Source organism: Etheostoma cragini, chromosome 23 (genome assembly GCF_013103735.1).
Source record: "Etheostoma cragini isolate CJK2018 chromosome 23, CSU_Ecrag_1.0, whole genome shotgun sequence".
NCBI lineage: Eukaryota > Metazoa > Chordata > Actinopteri > Perciformes > Percidae > Etheostoma > Etheostoma cragini.
In genome coordinates this window covers 10,941,181-10,956,739 of record NC_048429.1, presented here as the reverse complement: position 1 = coordinate 10,956,739, position 15,559 = coordinate 10,941,181, and the positions used below count along the sequence as shown (strand labels likewise).

The 15,559-nt window shown below is 43.5% G+C and overlaps 1 protein-coding gene across 7 annotated transcripts in view; it reads left to right on the top strand.

Moving 5' to 3' along the window:
* The window catches only part of foxp2 (forkhead box P2), a 102,840-nt gene that overhangs the window by 61,668 nt on the left and 25,613 nt on the right, over nt 1-15,559 (top strand). For all 7 annotated transcript variants that reach the window (XM_034863029.1, XM_034863024.1, XM_034863025.1 and 4 more), the window contains 4 exons: nt 8,301-8,438; nt 10,240-10,329; nt 12,255-12,441; nt 13,525-13,759. In XM_034863029.1, coding sequence (XP_034718920.1) covers nt 8,301-8,438; nt 10,240-10,329; nt 12,255-12,441; nt 13,525-13,759 — 650 coding nt within the window. The remainder of the gene's footprint in view (nt 1-8,300; nt 8,439-10,239; nt 10,330-12,254; nt 12,442-13,524; nt 13,760-15,559) is intronic.

Below are 15,559 nucleotides of genomic sequence, written 5' to 3'. Positions count from 1 at the left end.
ATTTTCAGAGTTTAACAATGGCGACACCTTCAATTGGAGTCACACCCCTGTGTACCTAATTACGTACTGGTGAAAAGATAAGGTTGGCTAAGACCCGGTCATGCTTTTGCATTTAAAATAATTCAACTCAACCTCATCAAGAGTGTTAATATCGTCAGTGTTCTCACACATAATGACACTGGAACTTTAAATACATTTGTAAAGGTTTTTATTTATTTGAATGTACAGTATATTTTGGTATCTATCTAGCTGTTGGGGGGAATTGGCAATTAAACAATAGCTCTCTGTAGGCTATTGCTAGGGTCCATTGCACTTTTTCTATCTGAGGTTCTGTATGCCAATGCGAAAAGATTCAAACAAATGGGATCCTGATCTACAAATACCTGCATAGTTGCCAAGTACAATACATACTTGGCAGGAGGAACAATAATGAATGAGAGCAGTGTGGGTGCATGATAACCGTCAGCCCATGTCCAAGCCCCTGCCTCTAATAACACCAGCAGATGGTAAATATTGAATATTTACATTTGCTTACTCCATCCTTGCCTTGCGTTGGCAATATGAATCAATATAAATCAGAGGGCCTGTCGATCGGCCCGTCCTCAGCTCCCAACTAATCTATCTGTTGATCCAGCCTTTATTAACATCCTCACCTCTTTGTTCCAAAAAGTCTCCATGCAGAGAGTCACAGGAGAGACACTGCTGACTCTCCCAGAGATACACACAAGCACAAAAAGGGCTCATTTTTTACAGTGGAAATATGCTGACCTTGAATCCACTCATTTCAAATGACATTTTAGCTGTAATACTCCAGAGTGCAAATATCAGAATAAAGCAGTAGAAACTCTGAGTTGATTAAAATGCCTTGTTTTGCTATTCTTATTGTTCTGTGTCTTCCCTCTTTTTTATTCTTGGCTTGAGGGAGTTTACCCAATAAAGCTGCATTATTTACCTAGATTATGAGGCCGCAATGGGTGCTCTAGTGCAATATTTTATTAGCTACATAAATTTTATAAGACTCCATGGCAATCAAGCTGCATGTTTTCCACTGGAAGAAACTGTTGGATTGATCCCCTTGTATGAGTAGTGCAGTAGAAATTGAGGAAAGGATTAATATTACCATGACATCCTGCTTATAGTACAGATACTGATAAATCCTCTGCCAGTCTTTTTTCCTCTTGTTCTCCCATCTTTGGTATTTAAGAGCGGGAAATGATCCATAGATCATGGCATGTAAATTATTTAGTACACAAGCATCTAAGTGCCTCAGCTTGCAGTTTTAATTACGCGTATTAGCGGCTAAAGGCTCTCGCCTGACTAATTCTATCTGCCTGCTCATCGCTGCTGCTCAGGAGTTGATGATGCGGAGGCAGGCAGCTTTGGCATTCATATGCATGCACACATAAAAAAAGAAAAAATACAGTCCCACAAACACACATACAAACACACACACAAGCTGCTTCTCCACATTTGCGTAATGTGACAGGTCTATTATTACACAGTAAGCCCACGGGAGCACTCAATAAACACCTATTTCTCCCTGTAAATCCCCCATCCTCTGCCATGCTGCTTACATGGCTCTCCCAAGGCACACAACACCCTCTCGTCTCTGCTCCATTCTCCTCTGCTCCTCGCTCTCCTCCTCTCTGTGGCAATATCCCCCCTCTGAAAGGCATTTATACACTGACATTTGAAATACAAATAAAGAAACGCGGACAAGTAGAGGCGGAGAGGATTACAGTGGCCTATGGATCTGACAGTTGTTTCACTCGCTTACACACACACACAAGTGCATAATGTATCTACACATATCACAGTGACAGTTACTTAGTTTTTACAATGCCAGAAATGACTTTATGCAACTCTTGTTTGTTAGTAGCTCAAATGATCATTATTGACAAGGAACCGGGCAGATCTGGTTTTAAATGACTAAATATCCCACAAAATAAACCCAAACACACCAGACTATCTTACAACATCTCTTCCTAACCACAACCTCTATAAACCAGGAGGCACATACAAAACAGTTAGAATGACCCCGTAACTCTGTCTCGTGAGTGTGTCAGATCGGGGCTTGACAGTGTGAAGGTACCCCCTGACCCCTCCTCCCAGTAGTTCACATCCTGTTCTTAACCATGCAAAACCTGAGCGCTTACCACGGGCAAGTGTTGCAACTGCTGTTCTGCCCCTTTCACACTATCAAACTGTGAATACCTTTTTACAAGACTAATAAACTCAGTCCCATCTGTGGAATGCTCTGTTATAACTATGAATGAAAAATATTTAAGGTTTTATGGTGGGTTTATAGATTGGGAGAGATGTTGGTTTTTCTCTGAATTCTACAGCTTTCTTGCCCAGGCCAGTCAGATTGGTTGTGGGCACTGGGCCATCCTAGGGAGTGTCACACTTTTAAAGGTCATGTCCACACTTTCTCACCACTGAGCCAATATCACCTCGATAGGAGAACTCATCTGCTTATTGGCATTCATCCGGAACACACGCACGCACACACACACTCAACCAGACACAGATGCAGAGAAAAGGGCTGCAACGCTAGGCTTGAGTATAGGTTAGCTGACTCCAGTGTGCGTGGTTAAAGGATGGTGGTTCACATTTACATTTATGAATATATCTTTCCACTGCATTCCCTCTGGTTGCATCTGAAAATAGAGAGAAATTATCACTGCAAAGGGGGGAAAAAGAAGGGGGGAAAATATTATGTTATTCATGAGGAAAACTTCTGTTGACTGAGAGAGAAAAGAGAAAAAAAAACGTCAGCACATTTTAAGTCAAACACCCTTGGTTACTGCTTTTGTAACCAGAAAACAAGATTTTTTTTTTCTCCCTCCCCATCTCCCTCCCCACCTCTCTTTCTTTCCCTGCATTTACAACACCTACAGGACAAGATTGCTAAATTGCGAGGACAGAGCAGGTTCATCATTGTGATGCAAAAGAAGTTGAAATGCAGCCCCGAGGCGAGGTAGCTGAGTTTGGGGGATCAAGAGAAAGTGAGAGGGAGGGAAGGATAAAATAAAAAAAAAGTAGCTCAGACCTTTGATGTAGCAGCAACAAATTTACCTTGTGACAGAAGATACATGGGTGCAATAAACGAGTTATACCAGCCCTTACACATGCAATCAGATGATTCTGGCCAGGGTGTTAATTGGATCCTAACCGGCAGATCTGATACGCCTGGGCCCCGGTGGTGAGGGGGAAAGCCTTTCCAAGTGATGAACTATAATTCACTGAGCTGCTTGAAGCACTTGTAATTTACTGTGTGTCACTGATGAAGAGGCTGATCCAGTGGAGGCCATATTACCTGCAACATCAGAGGGAAGTGTCTCCCCCCCCCCCCCCCCCCCCCCCCCCCCCCCTCGCTCTCACTTGTACTCACTCTCTTTCTATTCCAGCACTCTCCTCTCTCTGCACTTTTTTATTCTCTCCCCCTCTATCTATCTATCTATCTGTCGCTCCCATTTACTCTTGAAATATGTACACCTGCAGGGTGGAATCAGTCAGGAGTGAGTTGAGCCAGTTTGATGATAAAGCTGTACCTTTTGTACTGATAATGACACAAAACAATGTGCACAAGCAATGTCGCACAGCTACAGAGCTGTACACTACATTCGAGAGGCTTAATCAATGACTATCTGCATGTAGAGATAAATCAATATGGAAATTGTGCTAAGCCCGTCCCAATCTCCTCAGGCATTTTTATTAAAGGCTTTTGCATGATGGGTCTTTATGTTATGATAAATTGCACTTCCCAAGCACTGCTGCCAAACTGCTATGGAAATTGATTTAGGAAAACATCCAGTAATCTGCTTAGCTTCAGTCCTGACAATCTAGAGTATTGATCTCCATAAGCTGAAAACACGACTTGTGTTTGAGTGTGTGTGTATGTGTGGCTCCTATTTGATATATATATATTTTTTTCATAGTAAACGCACATGTTCTTCTTCAGGACCACACACTTGAACTTCACAGCGAGGCCCTTACAAGGCCAGCTGCCATGTAGCCCCGGTGGTCCTCAAGTGGAGAGTCCCAGCTATCAATAATCGTGTGGCCACACTTGGCAGTAATTGGCTAGTAAATGAGCAATGTCAGCTGAAAGGGGGTTGAGAGGTCAGAAGTCCAAACGCTATGAGGGGGGGGGGGTCTGAGTTTGAGCCCCTTGGGATGCTAAGATTGAGATGAAATAGGGGCGGGGGTTCCTCCCTTTTTCTCTTGATTTCTTTTTCTCTCTTTCTGTGTGTGAAATGAAGCTAGTGGCTTAATTAGCAGTGACTTTCCCTGCCAAGGATCCACAGTAATTACCAACTAGGACCCTTCCATTTCTCATTGCCGTTATCTTAAGCGCTGTCTGTAGCGCAGCCCAGTCCCCCGTCCAGTACTACAGGAACAACCCCTGTTGTTGATAACCGCCCCGTCTTCGTTGCCCCAGAAATGTTTATGTCCGACATCTAATCACCAGTTTCCCTTTCTGCTTATTACTGCTAAGTGAATTGTACGAAAGAAAATCGAATAAAAGGAATTCCTCTCTGCTGGACTTTAATTGTTTAAGTTTGAACTCTGATACACCACTTATCTCCGGATTTTGGTAATTTGAGTCTATAAAAAGTCATTGCTGTAAAGATAAAACACCAAACTGTGGACGGGGTGTAATTGCTGAAAGTGCCGCTGTCCATTGGTCCAGATAGTTTGAGTCAGACAACTGTGTTGGCCAGCAGCATACAGCGGAGGGGTGGTGGTTTGTATTAATGGCAGCATCCCCACTTAAGTCAAACATAACAAGAGACTTGGGTGCCAGCTTTGCCTGGAGGAAATACCTGAGCGCTCTCCATGGAAGAGCTTGACCTTTTGCGAGGCATTGGACAGGCTGGTTACAGGCTGCGGGTGTGACAAGAGTAGTGTAATGATCTGCTTGTTCTGGTGAGGGCCCCGCCAGTGTTTTCACATCAGGAGCCAATTTAAAGGTCCTGTGTTTTGCTCTCCAACTTTGAGGGCAAACCACATGGTTTCAAAGTTCATGTCAATACAGCTCATTGTTCTCTTCAAGACGGGGCGCATAAACAAACAGGGTTCCAATGGTGAGCACAGTTAAAAACAAGCATCTTTCTGGCAAAGGGTATCGAAGCAGTCGTTACATTCGAATGATAAAAGTAATTTGCAAACAGTTCCATCCAAATTTGCTTCATTAAAAACGGGAGGAGCACCTATTCTGTTATTAAGGTCCCCAATGGCCACATCAGCTGCAGCTAATTTCAAACGATTTAATAAATCCCATTAATATTTTTTGTGCCCCAGTGTTGGAAATATATCCTTTTGGATTACAGAGAAACAGAAGCACAGCCCAATTGGATATCATGGCTCCTCTTCTATGAGAAAGAGTCTATTCACGGTGTGTGTATGGATGTTTACGCCACTGCCATCGTCTAGTAAATGCTCATTAATTTTATCCCTTCGTGGAAAAATCATTTTTATGAGAGGCAATTCAGCCTCCTGTTCCTTTCAATTCACCGCTCACGTCAATCAAGCCCTCGTGCAGTATCCTGCAAAATGGAGGTGTTATATTCCTGCAATTATCATGTCATATACTCGAAAATGTAAATGAACGTGTGTGTAAAATTAAATTTATGGGTTGTCAGTGAAGAATAAGAACCAGGAGAGCAATTACTTATCTGCTTTCATCTTGGAGCCTCTGATACGTCAAGCAGAAAAGCATGCAGTTAAATGCTGGAATTAGCATTGTGCTGCACTTCACAATGGACGTGGGCCAGTGCTCCCCTCTCTGTCTTCCTCATGCCTTTTCTCTATTTTCCTTCCCCTCTTTTTGTTTGGAGCACCGGAGAAATGAACGTGATTACCACACATTAAGTCTCTAAAAAGCAAAAAAAAAGAATTGCAAAAAGAGCTTCTGTATTTCATAATCATAATACTAATTGTTGCTGAAGCAGCGTTATTCATGTACAGGTATCTGAATGCTTCTATTTCACCGCTTATACAATGAAGAAACAGTAAGAAAAAGGAATTTATTTTTTAATTCCACTTGATGTATGCATGCACATGCATTTGTGCTAAATCCTACATGTCTAAGCCTGCATCCCTTTGTGAACCCAAACATCTTTGTGCTAGCATCCAATTAATAGTCTTAATGAGTGCATCACTCATGTTGTTTCTCAGCTGCACTCGTCCCATTGTCACGGCATCCAACACAAAACCGGGAGTGACTGCGGGGGTAATTACTTACCAAGCAAATGTACCTTTAAGGGTTAATAACATTGAAGGTGTAACGGCATTTGCATAATTACACATGGACTGTTTAATTTGCAACTTTTGACGGCTTTTGTTCAGCATCTCGCTTATTGTGAATGCATTTTCTTTTGGCACTCTTGCATGGAGGAGTCCAAAGAAGAAAAGAGATGTACCACAGCATCCTCCTCCTCCTCCTCCTCCTCCACCTCTTCCACCTTAGATGGAGTCCCTTCTCTCTAAGACCCTAATGAACAATGGAGGCAGGATTTGTTTGAATATGAATATGAATGTGCAGCGGGGCCGGCTGGAAGTTGACCTTCAGCTGTGATTTTCAGTTCATCAGGATTAGTCAAGGCGGGCGATCAGGAGCCACTAATGCATAATGACTTCTAAAATGAAAAATGTGTAGTGACCATGCAAATGTCTCGGCTAATCAAAGAGGGGGGAAAACCTGGGGTGGGGGGAAGGCATTGAGGAGAGGAGAGCTAAACAAGGACGTGTCAAGGCCTGACAGAGAGAGAGAGGGAGGAAGGAGAGACATGCATGGAAAGTAATCAAGGCAGCTTGATTAGCTGGCAACGAGGACAGGGATGTCTTATTGGCCCCTTGACACGCTATATAGGCTAGCTACTGTCATGGCCGCTCCATGCCAAACACTGTCGCAATTAGCGTCAGAGAAGGTGTAACTACATGTTGATATTTTAATTGTGTTATAAAGCTTGTCTCTCAAGATTCATTGTTGACAAGCTGCATCATTCAGCCCCCCCAAAATGTAATAGTGGCACCTTGGTTTGCTAGAAGCTGTTAGAATTACATTTTAAAGGTCAAACAGGGAGGGAAGATGTGCTTTGTGTCACTTCAATCAGTCAAGTGAAGCGAGTCTACACAAGTCATATTTAGTCAAGGAGAATCAACTGGTGAACTATTGTGTTGTGTGTTGTGTGTTGGATACTAACTCATTCATTTATGTTGAGTTAGTTTTTCCCAAACACCACTGAAAAGTCAACATCATTGAACATAGTATTTTTTTTTTCGTTACAAAATTGTTATTTTTAGGCAGCCACGAGAAGCCCAAACTCCATAATCTGATTGTTAGCCCACAATGGGCTCTGAGAATGTGTGCACACAATCAAAGACCGGAGAGAAACGTATCCTATTGATCTGCCGTCTCAGAAGTCACTCACACTGCCTTCTTAGAAGAATTTTGCAAAAAATACAGGATACGTATCTTTGTTTTGTTTTGCTGAAGTTCTTCTATTGGAGTTTGACGGCTTGTACTTTAATGATTATCTCCTAAAAATGACATCCATATTTCAACTCGGCGTGTCGACAGAGAGAAAGAAACAATTGTGCTTCTGGTTGCTTTTGTGAGAACGTAAAACTCCAAAAACCTTGTTCACTGCAGAAGGTATTGAGTAAAGAACCTCTCTGCTACATGAACAAAAGTCTTTTTTTCCACATTTAGAGCAATACTCCAAATATTGCTGAAGGTTGAACCCCCAACCTCCAAGCCACGACCCACCTTCATCATGCTGATGTGTCCACTTCATCAGTGTAGTTTTAATCAACTACAGTTGTGCATTTTCACGCTGTTCCACAACAGAAGCACTGACAGGCACGCTAAAGTGAGGGAGTTCAAGGGTCCTGCTAATTAAGGTCTCAGTCTATTTAAATCTCTTACTTTTCCCAGCGGGGTGGAGGCAGAGCAAAATAAGATGAGCAACACAAAGGCACAGCACCCATCTGTCCTTCAGCATCTCTTCTAGGCTGCCAAGCGTCATGGCCATGGGAGGCCTGCTCTCCCTGCCGCTCAGTCACCAATTACCACACTCCCAGTAGATCCATGCCAGTAGGCCTGACACACGTCTCCAATGCTCTATTTTTCCAACTTTTCTCCTTTTTTCACTCATTCCTCTATCTATTTCACACCTATGCGTTCATTGTTTACCCTTCTCTCCCACTCTCCTGTCGTAACCCCTTTTTCTACCATTTTTTTGTTATCTGCTTCTCATGCCACCCTTTCCTCTCTCACCCTTCCTGTCCAGGTTCCAGTGTCAGTGGCCATGATGAGTCCCCAGGTGATCACGCCGCAACAGATGCAGCAGATCCTCCAGCAGCAGGTGCTCTCCCCACAGCAACTCCAGGCCCTGCTCCAACAGCAGCAGGCTGTAATGTTGCAGCAGGTACACACACTCACACTTGAATGCATGCACACGCCAACAAACATTTAGGGATAAACGCTGTGGCAGCATGCAAACGCACAAGCACCTGGATGCAAGCCGTGTCCCCATCAGCAATAGGCTGTAGAAGCATACAAACACACAGAGAAGTATGCTTGATTTCCAACACCAAAATGCTCACAAAGTGGCACACATACATTCACTTACACTGACCTGGAAAGACACGTACACACACATTAAAAAAAAACTCATTTGGCATTACTGTCTAATGTATGTGTTAACATACACCTTAACACACGTGTACCCCTCACACAACCCTGAGTCACTCCTGTGTTGCAGTGTATAGCAGCTACCAGTCGGCCTTGCCAACTCACAGCAGCCCTTTGTCCTTGACACGCTGAGCAAGAGGAATCTGAAACTGACGTACATGTTCATGTCACCTCTAATTAACAGTCTTGAGTGTGTCGCTGGTTCAATTCCCTGACAAGCATCCATCAGGGACTGAGAGAGTAGGGCACAGTTGGATTGAACACCAAGAGCTGAATGATAGGTGACAGATGATGTAATATTTGGAATCAGCTTGAGAAAGCAGACACTTGGCAGACACTTGGTCTCGTGTCAGAGTTTAACTGCATTTCTCATTCATATATTTGATTAAGGGAGAGTGAATTGTTTAATTAAGAATGTCAGTCGTTTTGATTATTCCTCTTCATTAAGAGCACTCAGACGCCAGATTTGGTTTTAGAACAGTAGCGGGCTATAGCACTGTCTTTTTCACAGCAACTAAAGGCACACATGGTCCACTTAACATGTTTAGTTCACATGTTGTTTGTACGGGGTTATAAATATTACATGGTCTTAACATTGCAATGTTCATCATTTTGAATGGAAGTTGTCATACAGAACATTCATAGTCCTAACTCAATAGAAATCAAAACCTGTACTTAGTCTGCAAAGATTGAAGTTCTGTTGTTGATTTATGTTGATTAAGTGACTACAGTAAGAGTTATAAAACATGCTCCAAGGACTTAATATTAGTGTCTGGAAAACCATGTGGCTATGTCTATGTTCAGTTAGTGGAGAAATGGACCAAGCATTCCACTGGCCTGCTTGATGGACTTCTTTCAGGCCAAAACGCCATCTGAAGATTATAGTAAATAAAATAGAAATTATTGTCTTAATAGCTGTCATAGTATGTGTGTTAAAGGTATCAGTTCAATGTAGCCAGCCTGTTTCTGAGACGGTTTATTCTGTTTATTTCAGCCATTCCAAGGGAAGCCAGTGCACTCTGGCAGCCAAATGTGTAGATAATATGATGAATTGTTGCCCCCTACAGAACTGTGGGACTATTAAAAGTCCATATGGAGAAGACTGTTAAAGACAGCTACGATACAAATGCCAAAAGCAGTAGAAAATGTTATTTATGATGTGAATCTGAAAAAGTGCAGGCTTTGGAGATAACGTCTAGTTAATTGTAAGGTACCTAATTTTTATTTTTTTTTGCAAGTGATTTGAATCAGTTATACATCCCTAAAATGACATAAAGTCTGAGTAATATCATTTAGAACATTGAAAAGAAATTAAATAAATCCTGGAGCAACTTTCATGGCCAATGAATACGCCAGCATTATTAAGGGTTATACTGTACATGAGACCATTTAGTGATGTGGACTTGGACAAATATGTATATTCACTCATTCTCTTACTCTTTACTGTTTTCTTGTGTGTGTGTGTGTGTGTGTGTGTGTGTGTGTGTGTGTGTGTGTGTGTGTGTGTGTGTGTGTGTGTGTGTGTGTGTGTGTAGCAACACCTGCAGGAGTTTTATAAAAAACAACAGGAGCAGCTTCATCTGCAGCTTCTCCAGCAGCAGCACCCTGGCAAGCAGGCTAAAGAGGTAGGTACATCACATACAAACATGCACACAAATTACCACCACACAATCAGTGATTGATGGAAGTCGGTGAATCCATTCTCATTTTTCAACCATGAGCACACCTTTCCTTTAGTTTATTAACTAACTTTAGATGACAGATTTCTGGTTTTATAATTGAACTAAATCAACTGGTTAATATTCTTTTGGTGAGTAGACAAAACCTCCAAAACAAGTGATGTTCAACCACCATTTTGCATACACACATATTCACACACTCACTGATTTCTAGAAAGAAGACCCGAGACAAAGGCCCTGGGTCCAACTCGTTATAACTGGGTTCAACTGTTTCTGTGGGCTTACAAACACACACAAACGCATACACCACCACTAAAGCTACAGTGTACGCTGCTAATAAATCACAGTGACAGGCAGCCAGTCAACAGACATGGCGTTGTCTCCTTCTCTCTGACTATCAGAGAAGAGGAGATGTGCATAACAGCCTTAGCCACATTTTGTAGCTGTGGTGTAGCGTCACGCGGCGCTGAACCCTGAGACGCAGTCCACAGCCACATCAAGGCAAATACTGTACGTGTGGAAGCAGTTAAATTGATCAGAAAAAAGGTATCGCACAAACACAATTTCTTTTCTCTCTCTGTGTGTGTTGCACATCTCAGTGTCTCCTCAAGCAGCCCATTATGCTGCCCCTACAGGAAGCCGCAACTGACCTCCCGGCGGCTTTGTTTCTGTTTGGATTTGTGAATTTCAGGGGCCCCGCCATCAAATATGGAATAGAAATTGCTCCCTTATTTCTCTTGAGGCAGGAAGGGGGCAGATGGGGGGACAAACTGCCTTTCTTCCATCACTCCATTATGCAGCCTGTTTTCCAGTGAGCGCATCACAAGTTTTACTCCCCCCCCCCCCCCCCCCCCCCCCCCCCCCCCATGCAGGTCCGCCCTGGTACACACATACAGAAACACGTGAGCATGACATGCTATATGCACATACACATGTATATTGGAGAGGAGAGCAAATACTGACACACATCAACACTAGAAGGATTGAATATACTGCATCAAATGTGTGTACATTGTGTGCACTTAGAGCCAATTATTACCTGAGTTTATTTTAGATTTAATGCTTCTGTTTCTCCCGAATATTCACTCGCTCTCTGACTTGTTTTGCCGCGGTGACACGAGTTTGATGTTTTTCTTTTTGTTGTTGTTTTTGTTTGGCACAGGGCTTACGCAATTGCCTGTCTGGCCCAGTGATAAACAAGTCTGTGAAGCAGTGAGGAGAAAAAGGATGGGGGGGGAGGGGGGGGGGTGCAGGCAAGCGTTGTGCATATGTGTTTTTGCACTTGTGTCTATGCATTCACACACATTTGATGCTGCAAATCTCTCACTCTGCCAGCTCCCTCTGACCACATAAGCTGTAACAGACCATCAGTGAAGGCGGGACAGTTAACTATCAGGGGTGGTGGGATGGGGGATTATACCAGAGGCTTAGTATCATACACAATCACAAGCTACATACAATGACTGGCTTAAGAGCTGGTATATCAGCACAGCCGTGTGTGTGTGTGTGTGTGGTGTCTACAGTGTGTGTGTGTGTGTGTGTGTGTGTGTTTGTGCAGGCTCTCACCAACATTAGCACACACAAAGAGAGGAAAAGGCTGTGAGAACACTGTGGTACAGCCCAAAAAACAGGAGGGAAGACTAAGTGAGCACAGACAGAGGGAGAGCGTGCAGAAGGAAAGAAGAGAGGTATAGCTAAGGTCACAGCAGAGGCGAGTGAGTGCAGACTCTCCGCGCACACAGCTCAAACACTGCTCCATCTTTTCTCCTCTCCCACTCTCTCAAATTGTTAATTTGTCTGTAATTTTCCCTCCCTCCTCTTCTCATCTCCTCGCTCCTCTCTTGCTCCTTTCTTCCTCCTCCTCTCTATAGCAACAGCAGCAGCAGCAGCAGCAGCAGCTGGCCGCCCAGCAGCTCGTCTTCCAGCAGCAGCTCCTGCAGATGCAGCAGCTCCAGCAGCAGCAGCACCTGCTCAACATGCAGCGGCAGGGCCTGCTCTCGCTGCCTGGGCCCGCTCCCGGCCAAGCCGCCCTGCCCGGACAAACCCTGCCCCAGTCAGGTAAGAGCAAGAGGAGGCAGAGTGGAAGAAGAGAGGAGAGGCAGTTGGAGAAAGAGAGAGATGGCACTGTAGTTGGTTTAATCTTGAGCATGTGACTTGCAACAGTGGTGGTCACATGCTTCCTGTGTTTTATCTGCAGGTGTAAGTGTCATTGTCCCTTCCCGCTGTCACATTTCCATCGTACATGTCCTGTCCCACTCCTCTTTTGTCTTCCCATCCTGCCTGTTTTTGTTTTTCTCATTGGTATGCACCTGTGTCCCCCCTGCGTTATCTCAAAGTATGTCTGTCTGTATGCCTTCCCCTCATTGGTATGCTCTTCTGCCATCCACTTTGTCCCTAACTCTCCATGCGATTGTTTTGTTTAGTCTTTCATTCTCACACTTCCTTTCTCTCTCTTCTTGTCTGATTGTTGCTTTCTTTGTCTACCTCTGTTTCCCTCTCAGCTCTGCCTCTGTTTGTGTTTGTTGTTTTTCCATCTCTGTTTCTATTCCCTGCTCTGCAACCCCCTCTATCCTTCCCTGGTTGTTGTTGTTGTTGTTGTTTATTGCCTTCACTGAGAGCAAGGGAGAGGAGAAAGAGGAGAATAAAAGGACAGAGAGAGAGGAAAAAACAGGCTCAATTTTCTTCTCCTTAGCCAAGAAACACCTATGTTTGTTGGTAAAATGGCGCAGACAGAGAACAACAGGCAGGAAGATGTTAGAAGAAAATCAACATTTGGACATTGGACAACATTGGACATTGGACAACATTGAACAGCAGTGGACAATGCTTGTTTATCTTAGAACATGCACACACACATTGTTATCAGTTTGTTTTAAAGTTTTACAGTATAGTCTGTTAAGTGATCTGTTAACGGGTTAAAATCAGTATCTAACTGGGCAGAGAAGCAGAAGAGCACACTTGTTTTATTGAGGAGTAAAGTTTGAGTTTAAATTCCGGTCTGCAGTAAAACGGTACAAAATGATAGTCTTTCACTGAAGACAAGTTCTTGAGTCGTGCAATTTTTTATACTTATATTCTATCTTCTCTGACTATTTGTTTCCCTGTCTTTTCTCTTTTTCCTCTTTGTCTTGATTTCTCAAGCTGGCCTAAGCCCCGCGGAGCTCCAGCAGTTGTGGAAGGATGTGACCGGAGGCGGCAACAGCGGGGGTGGCGGCGGTTTAGACCTCTCCACCAACAACTCTTCCTCAACTACCTCCTCCTCTAATCCCGCCAAAGCATCGCCGCCCATCTCTCACCATTCCATCGTCAATGGACAGTCCCCCGCCCTCAACCACAGAAGAGAGAGAGAAAGGGAACGGGAAAGGGAGCGAGAGAGGTAAAATAATTGATATGTCATCCACCCATCTGTTTATGATCCAGCGCCAAGGAAAAAGGCAGAGAAGATGAAAAGTTTGCTCTCCGTCACACAAGCTTGTTGTTTTTGTGCCATGATTCGATGTAGGAATACATCAGAACGGCACACTGCCATCCAGAGGGTTTGTCCTCGTTTAAAATAACAACATTGTTACAAGAGGGAAACATTGATGTTTTGTTTATTTGTTCAATAGTTTATTAGTGTTTTGGTAATATTCAAAAAATAAGAGCCTTGTTCTCCCAGGGGACCACACGTGCCATTGAACGCACTTAGCTTGCACACAAATATCAAAAGCAGGGAGAGGAAGCCATGCAGGCAGGCAAACTTACAACAAGCCTCTCTGGCAGGCAAGACAAGGTAACCTCCTTGTACATTAAGTATTTAGTGCTCTCCCTTTTTTTCCTCTTTTGAAAATTACCTTCTTTGCCTGCTTGTCATGTAAACAGAATACGTGATGCCTTGAGTGGCGTTTCCAGGATGTTTATCCTTGTGATGTCGCTTTTATAAATGCACCCAGTACCAAAACACTGACTGCCTATCTGGCCCATGCATTATTCAAAGGCTTTTCTTGGGCGATATTATAATAAGGACTTAGGGTAGCGGTTTGTGTGTCTGTGTAGATGCTTGGTAGAGACTCACACTGGAGGTGGAAGTGCTGTGTAATTGGTTTCAAGTAGATGCTATCTCTCCGGTACCACTGAAGGTAGGCTTGAAAAAGATACCTACAGAAGGAAGACAGAAAGAAAGAGAGAGGTAGGGAGGGAATGAGAAGAGAAGGAAGAAGGCAAAAAATATGTTTTATCTGCCTGTGTCCCGAGGGGTGTGTGGTGTCTCATAATGATCGAACAAGGAGTATTGTCAGGAGCACTGCTTACTAACATGCCACAGATCGATGTGGGGAAAGCCCCTCTGTAAAACACAGTGTGAGCTCTGCCAACACACACACACACAAATGCATGGGCCACACACAGGCATGCATGCACATACTGTAGTCAGTGACCACATACACAAATGCAGAGGCATAACCTATAAGCAGACAAACACACACACATACTGTACTCAGCCCACTCTCATTCATATTTTCACACACAGACAGACACACACACCAGTGCCAAGCCTAAAGGTTAAACTGTCATCTTTAATAGGATGGGCTGTCTAGGCAGGGTCGTAACTTATTTGGGTGCCATTTGAAAAACGCCAGAGCACCCCTGCCCCCATTGTCCTCAAAGAACATAAGTTACACAGAGTATTAATCTCCTGATGAAAATTATATGGCTGTCTGGATTTTTTATGTTTACTTGAAAGCGTCCACCCCTCCTCCCCATAATGGCTTTACAAGATGGGATGGTGGCTGTGGTGGAGACTAAGCTACAGCTCACTCTAGGTTTCCTTTACTGGATAACGGCTCACACATTAGTTTACACTGTCTCTAATATGGTTTTCTATTACCAAATATTCTAATTGTTTAGAGTGATTGGAGATGAATAGTTACATGTTACACAGATAGCATGCTGAATTATTCCTTGCATCTGGGTTTTCTGTTTTAGTTGTCCTCTTTTTGTTTCTCTTTCCCTCCGTGTCTCCTTTTTAGCCCTATTTATTGAGCAATTCAACTGAACTGACGTGTTTTAACCCCTTTCTTGCTAATTTGGAACCTGACATGCCCAAACCTCCTCAATCCTTTGCAAATTGTGATGAACTTGATGCTACCCTCCCCTTCTTACTCTTCCTACCTCCCTCCCTGGTCTTCTCCTTTTCACT